At 34.4% G+C, this 12,163-nt stretch overlaps 1 protein-coding gene across 1 annotated transcript; it reads left to right on the top strand.

Annotated features, from left to right (window-relative positions):
- Positions 1–6,013: 6,013 nt before the first annotated feature.
- On the top strand, positions 6,014–11,686 carry LOC125775279 (kelch-like protein 5). Its single transcript, XM_049446820.1, has 8 exons — positions 6,014–6,182; positions 9,222–9,392; positions 9,467–9,824; positions 9,889–10,248; positions 10,321–10,634; positions 11,024–11,228; positions 11,287–11,388; positions 11,445–11,686. The coding sequence occupies exons 2-8, from the start codon at positions 9,241–9,243 to the stop codon at positions 11,655–11,657; spliced, it is 1,704 nt and encodes a 567-aa protein (XP_049302777.1). The 5' UTR covers positions 6,014–6,182; positions 9,222–9,240; the 3' UTR covers positions 11,658–11,686.
- Positions 11,687–12,163: the final 477 nt, after the last annotated feature.

Raw genomic sequence — 12,163 nt, forward strand, 5'->3', positions numbered from 1 at the left:
TGGAGATATAACTGACTTTCTCAGGAGACAATACCCATTGAAAGTATTACAGACATTATAAGAAATTCTAACGAAGCAGCTGTATTGTTTTGCAGTCTTCTAAAATCTAAAGGTAGTAAATACAGCTATGGACATATAAATGTCTTATTTTGAAAGCTTCTTACTTTTGTTACAGTAGCATAAATTATTTTAATAAATAACAAGTATTTGGGGGTTATTAAAGGTTCATTCTTTGTATTACAGTACAATCTGAAGTCATTGCTATAAAAATAATTAGAAAAATGGGTAAATTTTGGTGAAATAAACTCGACACATAAATGGTCAATTTAGTTTATATTGCATTTTTATAAAATTTGTTTCATACAAATGTTTTTATTGTTAATATTAGGTTGTCGAAAAAGTATTTTCTTATTTTGTCAATAGATGTCGTTGCAGTCGTATATCTCCAGTGCTGCCAATCACATTGTGTCTTACCATATATAGGCTTCATTTTACAAAAAACAAAGGTACATTATAAAAAAGGGAAGAATTCCACGCAATCCAACAATGAAATTTGTGAAGTTTTCGGAGACAATGGTTTGCTCGCTTCTGTTCTGGAAATTTCGGTTTACACTGATGGATGATGGAGACGCACAATGCGATTAATGAAGAGCAGTTCATGCGGCGTCCTTTTTCAGTCAGGCAATTACTAAACAAATGGTAACCGGTGTGGTTAACGTGGGTTCCTGCTGACGACAACCCTACCACATGGCGCTCAAAAGCACAACGGATCAAATCCATGCGTTGATCAACGCCCTGACAATGCCAGCCATTCACCTGGGAGTGGCCAGAAATGATTGTTTTGTATATGACTCAAACAGCTGACGCCTTCCGGTCTTTGACCAAGTATCCTCAGGGTAGTCTAAGAACATCCGTTTGAAGGCGAGCTGAAATGAAAAGGCGAAACATACTCTCCGCAGGGTTGTGTGCTGGGTTTGAGACCCGGCAGATAAAAAAACGCACCCAATGAAATTAGGGAAATTATCCACCGGGGGGATTGTTCTTGGAGACATGAAGTAAATGAATCTCCGAATGGAGAAATGCGCTTCGATAGGGACTGATGGATGTGCGGTCATGCTGTCAGATATCGGAGCAGTCAACGAAATTCGGAAAGAAGCAAAAAATGCTGTCATGACTCCGTGTTTCTCGCACAAACTCAACAACAGTATTTCAAAGTCAGTGAAAGTACGATTAATCGAAAACATTGCCAGTGCCATACGAGAAGTCTACAAATTCTTCAAGAACTCATTTCCAAAACGTGTGACTGTATGAGCAAAGATACTTGGTGAAAAAATTGTCCAGTTGTGTGAAACAAGATGGGTAAAGTGGAAGAACAAAGAAACAGCAGGCAAAGCAACAATTCTCATATCGGCTTTGTGCAAGTTCGAATTTATCGTCGGGCTCTTCTGTCTCAGCGACATTCTATCGCTCACCCATTCGCTCAGCGTAGTTCTTCAAAAGGAAGCAATTAATTTGGCGAAGGCATCAAAAATGATTGGGACGTTGCCTGCCACGTTGGAAAAAAGGAGGGAAAAAGTTGATGAAATATTCCGATTGATTTATTCAGAAGCCGAGAAAATGGCGGAAAAACTCAATGTTGACGAGGCGAAACCGAGAACATGAGGTCGACAAACGAAACACGAAAATTACGACGTGAAAACTTTCGAAGATTACTACAGGGTCTCTGTCTACATACCTCTGCTGGATACCATCAAAGAAGATTTGAAAGCTCGTTTTTCACTAGAAGTTTTGGATGGTTACCAATTGAGTGTGTTGCTCCCAGAAAAAGCAAGTCTTTTGAAAGAAAACGAAATTGATGATCTAATCGGATGCTTGATAGAAAGATTCAGAAATCTTCTGGATGATGAAAAAAGCGTACAAAAATTGAAATTCAAGCGGAATTAAGCTACTAGCAATGTCACTGGCAGCAGCAACAAAAAATTGAAGGCAGCGAAATTTCAACTTCTGCACTGGAAACATTAAGAAAATGTGATGTCGACATATACCCAACAATCCACACCTAAGTATCTAACAAACGCGAGCTCTGAACGTTCTTTCTCTTATCTTCGCCGCATCAAAACATGGCTTAGGACAACCATGCTTCAAGAAAGTCTAGTTGGATTAGCGTTGCTTCATACGCATCATGACATGAAATCACCGCTGAACAAGTCATCGAAAGATTCGCAAAACTTGGCAGTCATCGTTTTGCGTTATGAAACACGCAATGTAAAAGGATTTTTCTGTTTGAATTTTTAATAAAATGAGCCACTATGTAATGGACTTTTCATTTATAACCAATTTGTTTACCTAAAAATAGGAATTGATAATTTTTGTTTCATAATTTGTGCTGTATTTATTTCTCTCGCAATAATAAGTTTGAAACCCAAATCGAAGGATAAATTCAATTGCCCCCTCCAAGAATCGTCTCTGGATCCGCCACTGATTCTAGTTTAGAAATTTGAAAAAATCGAAATTTTCTTTTTCATAATTCGATAGTTTAGATATTCAAAAATATCTCCCCAAAAAAGATTTTTCAAAACTCAAATTATTTTCAAAGTTTTAGCCATTTTAGTGACATGGCAACTAGACCGGTTGAGCGAATATCGTATAACGTAAAACTTTAAACGCGTTTTTCTCAAAAATCCTTTTTTGATGCGGTAGCCACAATATCCCAAGTTCTGATCAGCCGATTTATTTGAAATTTGGCATGAATGTTCTTTAAATATATCTCTATCACTAGAAGCAACAAACAATAAAATTTTAAAATTTAAAATATAAAAAAAAAATCGACAAAATTGAAAAATTAGTGAAAAATCGACCCTTTTTTTGCGTAGCCGCCATTTTATGAAATTTGTTTTTTTAGTTTTGCTGCTTCATAACATAGCGACATTCGTACTCATTAAGAATCTGTCATTGTTTTATTTTTCAGATGACGACAAGGGTAGAAATCACGGCGATGAGGACACGGCCTCTTTTTCTCCCCTTTTTTTTATTAAAATTATTTTGTGTACTCTTCTAAGTTTAATAAACAAATGATAAAAAAACGGATAATAAAAATATCTAGTGCTTCTTTTTTATTAATTGTTGAAAATAGCTCGAAATTCAAGCCTCTATACTAGAATACCCTCTTAAAAGTCAATTAATTCAGCTATTTATTTGAAAAGACGGTTCTACGGTAGGTAAATATTGAATAGTAAAAGCGACATATAGTCTGGCCCCTTTGGCAAACACGAAACCTTATTTTAAAACTAAAATTTTACGTTTTTTTTTTAATTTTTCTTATCAACGGAGATAATTTCAGAAAATTTATTTTTACTAATATTTTTTGAGACAAAAGTGCTTGTTTGTCAAAATTGGTAGTCAGTGCAGTGTTATAAATGAGAACTATGGTCAAAATAGTCTCACTACGAACCCATGTGATGCAACATCAATAAAAACTAACAACATAATAGCTCTCGTAATGGCACAAAACGCTTCAACATAAAACGAAATTTCTACTGTATTAACAACAAAGCATTTTTAGCCACGCCTTGAGCTCGCCAACGTAGGGAAAATCGCTCACGATCACAAACTGTCGCTGCGTTAGTGCCCTTACACTGTAACAGAGCGAACAAAAATATTCAGTCTGCTTTCAGATGTCAAAGAAGAAAATCTATGCCACGTGAAGTAGCATAATTAAGACGAGCATAGATTTATCAACTTGACTTCTGATTGCATATTTTTCACTCTCGTTTTGTCCCATCGTAAGTGCTCGTTTACGCTCTTCGTTTGCGTGGGCAAGTAACATTCCGTGTGTATACGTATGCGATCACTTACGTTCTCTTAGCACATGCTAAGGTCTGGCCTGCACATGAGAGACCGTTGAGCAGACGAGTAACGGACTTCATGCGACCAATCACAAAGCAGTATGCCTACAGTACGCTACAGCAAGTTCAGCAATGAGTGGGAAATCGATTTTTATGATTTAAATAATTTATATATTATTAAATGAATAATATTACAAAATTACATAACTGATGAACGATTTCTATTGCGTATTTGCGCGTTCGAGTCATATTCATATACATAAGTATGTACTTATAAGTCAACGAATGCAACTCTTTGCTCCTAAAAATGTGAAATACTTTTATAAGATACTGTCAGCCGAACTATCAAACTAGCATTATGGGTCTCCCTACAGCAGTGGTCGGCACAACACAGTGACAAATCCTCCAAAATCCAAAATACATAAGTACACTACTAGTCATAAGTTAAACGCAACAAATTTTTGTTCATTAAATTCTTCTGTTTTCTACCATGCCGGTCTTAGTTGGGCAAAGTCATTTTCTTTCAAAGTTCGAAAAATAAATTAAAAATCATAAAGAGTTGGCTCGAGAAACATATTTGGGCATTTGAAGACTCTAGAAACTTCGATGTATACTCATAGTCTTTCGGTTGTTTGAATTAAACACACTTCACGTATTTTAGTGTTCTAATAAAAAAATAAATAAAAATAATATTCAATAACCAAAAAAATTAAAATTAAAAAATCAATGAATTTTGAGCAATATTTGTAGCAAAAATGTGAAAAATTGAGTGTCTTATTGATTACGCTTCACTACTTCAAATTACATACATAATATTACATATGTTCAACAGTTGCAGGTTCTTCACTCAGATATAAACCAGTTTTAACCAATATTACTATTTTTTTCACTCATGTTCCATTTTATTTCGTGTTTCATTCATGCCACTGTAAATTTCCGAAAATGTTGTTACGTTATTTTGCATTTCAGGTGAAGATATGTAGGAACGTCAAAAACAGACTTCTTTCAATCTTTAAGCGTATTGCATCGGAATATTACCAAATAAATAAAACACAGCTCTACAACTGAACTCTATATACATACCTACATGGTATATTTAAAAGTACCGTAGGCATATGGAGAAAAGCTTTGAGTGATCAAAGGCATTAACTTCTCGAGCGAAATTTCAAATTCTTAGAATTTTGTTAAATTGTTAGTAATGGAATTTGATCGGCAACTAAGATTGGGTACTAAGACAAAGTAAACGCTAGCCTTTCAGCTGTTTAGTGCAGAATTAAACATTTTAATCATCTTAAGTCATCTTAAAAGTCTAGTATCAAAACAATTAAAAAGAAATCACCTTTTTTCTAAAAAATGTGTGTTTTTATCTAGGGACAAAGCAAAAATGAACTCTTTAAGCATGATAATGGACTTTTCCAAGACAATGTTTGCAAGCACTCACTTCTGTTAAAATTATATTTGTATATAAAACTGAAAAATATCCTCGAAGTATCAGTATTTAACCCAGGCCTATACTAACGCAAGTACGGGTGTGTCTAACCTATTGACGAGGAGTGTATATTCATATCTACAAATCGCGGAATAGCTCGGGCACCGTTATTTTCGTGCAAGCTACCACTAGCCAGACGGCGCCAGCTCAAGTCAACTTAGCGGCTGTGATCATTTTGCCTGAAGGGGTCAGTAGGGTAATCTTTTTTCAAAAATTTTTTTTTGCATTTTCTGTTCCCTTATACAAATAGCATAGAGTTAATGTAGGAACCCACTTAACTTTTGAAGATTTTGAAAAAAGTCCAAAAATAATAATACGGGCCGCTCAGAGTGCACACCTGGCACTTTAAACGCGTGTTTCATAAAACACACTCTACCGTTTTGCTAAATTTTTTTTATTTGTCAACATTTTTTCATGATTCTAGTAGGGACGATAAAAAAATTTGTTTATACGCTCCACGATATACCTCATGGTATGTGAAAAAGGTTCTATTGTAGAATAAAAATTTCTATGAAAAAAATGTCAAAAAAAACAGGCCAGATTACCCTACTGACCCCTTAAAAAACGCTGAGTTGTTTGTAATTGAGTTGTTGGGAGCCAAAGCGACTCAAGTGAGCAACGCCGTGACGATCGGTGGTGTAGAAAACTGATTTAGCTTCATTATAGTGTAAACCGCGAAGGTAGTAAGTTCAGTTCTTCTTAACAAGTGTTGCGACAAGTGTATTTATATACTTAATATAGTACATAATCACATATTTTAAAAAATATTGTATAATTTACATTAGTGTGGAAATATCGGAAAGCAGTTGTATACGGTTATTGTTGTTGCATAATATTGGAATAACGGGGTAAGCATCAAAATTATTTACGCGTTTCTAGTTAAGTGTAACAAAAAAGAAGGCTTCTCTTTAGCTGCTTAAACTCTGTACCGAAATATCAAGCTGTTCCGCTAGTGGGACGCAAAATGCTAGTCAGCATTTCAAAATACATAACAAAAAAATGTTCAATGTTTATATTATTGTTAGCGGAACTTTAGCCGGCGAAGCGTTGATTGTTGTTCTTTTGAATTTGCTGATAGGGCAATTGAGCGAAGAAAACTGTCAAGCCACCTATCCTATTACTGCCACATTTTGTGAATTGAGTTTAGAAGAAAAAAAAATATCGCTTATGTGTTTACTTGTGTATATTAAAGCTAAGGTAACTGTTTAGTTTAGGACCCCCAAAGACGGAATTCTCTTTCTCGTTTGACGCGAATATTGCAAAACCGAGAGCGAAAAATTGATTTTTCATTAGTTTATGTACAGTGGCTCACAGCCCAAATGATGAAATCATATAAAAAGTACTAAATAAAACTAAATTCATTTTCCAAAAACTATATCGTGTGGTCTTGAAACCAACTTTCCGGAACACTCTTGATATGGCTTCCAGATAAATATTTTCCCCAAGAATTGTTTCTACTTCGTTGCTTAAAGTTGGAGTGAAATAACGATTTTCCGTACAATCGAGCAGAAATCACTTTCGTTAAATATTTTATTAAGACTCGATTTCTTGATTCCTTTTTATTCCACTGTGAGCTTATATGTAGCTATAATAATTTGTTTTACTTAAGCTTTTGTAAATAATAAATAATTTTAGTGTTTTTTTTTCTATAAGCTTTAACATAAATTAGTAAAAAAAATTGTTTTCGCAATATTAGCATGAATTTTTATTAATCGGCTTGTCATGCAGCAACGCAGCTGTGAGACACTGTACATATATGTACATACATACATACATACATATGTATGTTTATTTAACACATTATTCCCTCAAATGAGTTGTTGTTGTAACAACGCAATTCTGCAGAATTTAGTTCCCTTACATAGCTGTAATAACACTGTACACCTTGAAACATATCCGGATTTATAGTGTGCTTTATAAGAAACAAAGAGTATTTTGAAAAGTACCTCGCACACTCATACTACTTCACAAGCTTGCCTTCGGCCGCGCTTCAAAGATTATAATTTTTTTTTTTTTGAAAGAAATTCCATGCGAAAAACTAAAACAAAGTGATTTTCGGTGTAGATTGCAAAATGAACTACATACATACATACATATGTATGTACATACATAAGTACTTCAAGTATAGTGAGGGGTGCTGTGGCAATTCTATTAAAGTTTTTAATGAGTTCCGAATTAAAGAAAGATTTTAAAAGATAACATTTATCTAATGAATGAAGACGCATTTGGGTGTTAAATTACGTTTATTACGTTTCACACGGAGCCTGCTTTAGAAGCTTTAAAAAATTTAATTATTTTTTGCTTAAATCTCTTTAAAAATGTTCCAAACCTAACCCTTAATAACCTAGAGTATCAATTTGGATACCAATCTTTTAAACCGAAACACATTACTATTAGTTTTTTTTATAGGTTGGCTGTATGTATTTTACTGTTGTATAATATTCTTTCCAACGAAATTAAAAAAAAAAAATTAAATGTCATTATTGTTTTATTTTATCTATGAAATATTACTTGCACGGCAAAGTGAACAAGTAAACAGATTTTACTAAAAGTTTCGTTGAATACAAATTTGATGTATTTTCTTTTTCTCATGAAAAAATATTCATCATGAGAAAATATTTATGGATTCTAGAAATAAGTGTAAATTTAATAATTGTAGGAAACGTACCTCCTCGTGGTTTTGTAAAAAGTGTAAAGTGGCGTTATGCGATAATAAAAACAATCAATGTTTCGCATTATTTCATACATGGATATACATATGTACATACATATGTACATATCTAATTTCTTTATGGCGTATGCCTGAAGTATCAAAATTGATACCTGTTTTTTTTTTCTAAATAAATATGTAAAATAAATATTGTGATTTTTTTTAGCTATGTATGTATATTTCCCTTCATTTAGACCCTCAAGCAAACACAGTAATATTAAAAATAAATCACTTTCGAAAATCAGGCTACTAAGGGTTAATTTGAACATAAGTTATTAAAAAATATAAATCTCTTTGAATTTTTTGTTTCCGATAGAAATCTCGACTTGCATCCTGCCCGCCGTCTGGCATATGCACATGCGAGAAGCATCTGGCAATTGCTTTTCAAAGGCAGAATGTCAAAGATTTCATATCAAAAAAATTCGCGGATGATATTCAAATATACATACATACATACATATAAATATAAACCCTACAAATTTCGCTTAAATCATTTATTTCTTTCCCTCCCAAAAAAAAGCTAAAAAACAACGCCTCTAAAAAAAGCTCCCCTCTTAAATATCCGCATTTTTTTCCAAAACTCTATAACTAAGACATTTCGTGTTTTATTCTTATGTTTTCTTCTATAGAAATAAAGATAAATACTCAACAATAAAATAACTTGATTTCTTAACTTACAATTCATATTTGTGTGCGACTATCTTCTTGACTTGTTTCTGACACCCAAAACCGATACAAATTCTGTTTCGAATATCAAACCAATAATATCTGAATTCATGACACCTACTGCTTCTTTTGATCGGTTTCAATTCTGATTCCGACAACTATCAGATTCCACAACACCCCTGAGTATTTCTACAGAGGTCTCATTTAAAGCGTAACTAATTACAAGAGCGAGAGATCTTAAGCTTATGAAGATATCTTTCTGTTTAATTTCCACTCGCAGAGGTTCTGGAACATTCGTTTGAAAACTGCGATAACTACTAATAAAGTACACCGGTTAGCTTATTGTCAGGCACTGAGTTCAACGCGCCACCAAAGTTGTTAAGGTTAGGTCACAGTCACTGACCGGACGCAGATATAGTGCTTACCAGACAACTTGAAAACGAATTTCCAGTGCTTTTAACCACTTATTTGAAATATTTTATTAAATAAATAATTTTTCTTAATACAAAAGGAAAGTTCAGTAACAAATAATGGCGACGAGTTGTGCTCAAACACTTGCTCTACAGAGTAATTCCAGTGAGCTGAACCGCTTCATGAAGAAATTGATGAAGAAATTACTTAGCTTCTACGACGAACAGTCTCTAATCGATGTGACTTTTAAAGCATCAAACCCAACGGCTGTGTAAGTATTACATTGTCCTCAGCTTACACAAAATGATTTAGTTTAATATTTATAATTTTTGGATGTGTGGACAGTGTACCCGCGCATCGTTTGATACTCGCAGCAGCAAGTCCCTACTTCGAGAACCTTTTCAAAGGCGAGCAAGGCAATAATCCCGTCGTCGAGATAAATGATATCGATAGCGATACTTTGGAGCGTCTAATAGCCTTTTGTTACACCGGAGAGGCCCTCATTACCGTTAACAATGTCGGTGTCATGCTAAAGGCGGCAATCGTTTTGCAATTGGACGATGCCATAAATAGTTGTGTTGACTACATCATGGCGAATATGAATGAATATACATTGCAGGCTGCTTACACGCTTGAGCGAGAAACACAGTGTGAACAGCTTAAGCAAAAAATTATGGAATATGAAATAAAGAACTTCATGGAGGTGAGTATAATGCCTCACAATAGCGGTACTTGTGTAATTTTCATTTTGTTTCTAATAATACTAGATCAGTCGAGGCGTTGAGTTTCTGAGTTTTGATGTAGAAAAATTGCAACGTATTCTGGAATCTGACAATTTGAATATAACTCGTGAGGAAGATGCCTATGATGCCATAAAACGCTGGGTCAATTACGATGAGCCTGCACGTCAAGAGTCACTGCCACTTTTAATAGCTTGTCTCCGGCTTACCCAATTTGATGCGGACTTTCTGTGGACACACATTCAGCCGTTACCTGGTTGTGAACTGCTGGCCTTCAAGGCGCTAACGTGGATCAGAGAGCCTGCAGCACGAACAAAGATAAATATGAGATTTACAGAACCACGTGCTACTTGTGAGAAAACATTCCTGGTGATTGGCTCAACAGAGGTAAGCACACACTGCAGCTTATATTCAAAAATTATAATCCTAAATTCTTCTACGCCTAATATTTTGGAATAGACATATCACAATCTGTTGCAATATAACAAAGCTGAGGATAAGTGGCAAGAATATGCGAGTTTAGAAATCGATTATGTAAATTATTGTATGATTTTAGAGGATGATAATTTAATATTTATTGGCGGTCGTAAAAGTGGTTTAACATCCAAAATCGTCCGCAGCTTGAATATACGAAATAAGATATGGCAAAATTTGCCCGCCATGAACCAAGCAAGAAGCTTACACTGTGTTGCCAAATTAGATGGTAAAATCTTCGCGATTGGTGGTTTAGAGCGTGATTTAGAGGATGGAAAAGTTTTGTCGTCGGTGGAAAGGTAAATATGTATAAATCTGTAACGAATTACCTAACAATGCGATTTTGAGCTTTAACAATTTCAGGTTAACCTTAAGCTTAGTGAAATCATTTTAGATAAGTTGCCTTAGAGTAATGTGGATGATGTACAAAACAAAGTGCTTATATATTTTGGAAAGAGGGTATTAAGTAAAATCTAGAAACGTTTTAGCGTTGCCTCTTCCAATAATTGCCTCTGGCTTTAAGTACACCCACACGATCTGACATTTCCAGCGACTTCTTTAGAATACTTCAAGTTTGCAAATCAGACAATTTCTTAGTTGACGCTCATTAACCTAACAAACGCAATGTTTTTCATATCAATTTCGATATTATATTTATAACTCATGTTTTTTTTTTGTTGATTTCCAGATATACACCATCCGATGGTTGGGAGTTCATGAACAGTTTGATTTTTGGAAGATATAGCGCCAGAGCAGTGACTTTAAATAATAAAATTTACGTATTGGGCGGTAAAAATGATAATGGCGACTTAAAACTCGTCGAATGCTACAATCCGGATTCGAATACTTGGACTTCTTGCGCGGATATGACAAAATGTCGTGACTTTCCTTTTGTAAGTTAGATTAAAATATTATATGATGATTGATATATTGCCAGATTTTACATTACAGGTAAAAGTACATAATGGGCACATATATGTTTTAGACACGTATTCTGCTTCCGGTAGCCAAAGTGTTGAACGTTATGATCCTGAGCGAAATACCTGGTCTAAGGTAAATCAAGTTGATTTTTGCCAATCGTTTCGTTTCAAACTGATTATTTTGCGCAGATTTGTTGTTTGAATGCTGAATGGGCTCGTATTGCAGGCATGTCGTTAGACAATAAGCTATGGTTTATTGGCCGCCCTAAATCTGACGACAGATCAAGTGTGTCAATCTATGACGAGGATAATGACCGTTGGGCAGAAAAGTGTTCATTTTCCAATGTAAATGGATATTTCCGTTGTATTGTGCCTGTAGCCTACTGTCGTCAAAATGAATAAATATTACTTATTATTATATATATTTTTTTAAATAAATTTTTTTATACGGAAAGGAAAAAATATGTTTGATTTTTTTTCGAAAGAAGTGAGAAACTCTTTTAGTTTTTATTTAACACATTCTTGCATCGTTGATGTTTACAGAACCACGAAAAGCATGCTGTCAGTGGTTTCTGGTTTGTTTGGCGAAAGGCCAGCGAGGAAGACCCGAAGGGCATTCCTTTTCATTTTTCAAATATTTCCACAAACGTTTTAAACTTATATATAAAATACGTGCGAAACATTTAAATTTATTACATAATTTTTGCTAGTATTGTTATGTGCAGAGATTATTTATCGATTTTTGCTTACAATTAGTGCTTAAACTCAAGATGGCCTAATTCATGATGTGATGCAGTCATTGAACTCATTTATAGTTATTTTTTCAGCAGAATTCAACTTTTTACTAATGCCTGAGTTTATGGTAAATAATGCTTTAAAACGGCGTGCATATCTACATAAGTATATGT

The sequence above is a fragment of the Bactrocera dorsalis genome, chromosome 1, assembly GCF_023373825.1.
Source record: "Bactrocera dorsalis isolate Fly_Bdor chromosome 1, ASM2337382v1, whole genome shotgun sequence".
In the NCBI taxonomy this organism is placed as follows: Eukaryota; Metazoa; Arthropoda; class Insecta; order Diptera; family Tephritidae; genus Bactrocera; species Bactrocera dorsalis.

Excerpts from the sequence above, each read along its gene's own strand:
- LOC125775279 (XM_049446820.1), top strand. The coding sequence starts at position 9,241 with ATGGCGACGAGTTGTGCTCAAACACTTGCTCTACAGAGTAATTCCAGT. Across the intron at positions 9,825-9,888 it reads AAATAAAGAACTTCATGGAG|ATCAGTCGAGGCGTTGAGTT; the intron begins GTGAGTATAATG and ends TAATAATACTAG. Across the intron at positions 10,635-11,023 it reads GTTTTGTCGTCGGTGGAAAG|ATATACACCATCCGATGGTT; the intron begins GTAAATATGTAT and ends GTTGATTTCCAG.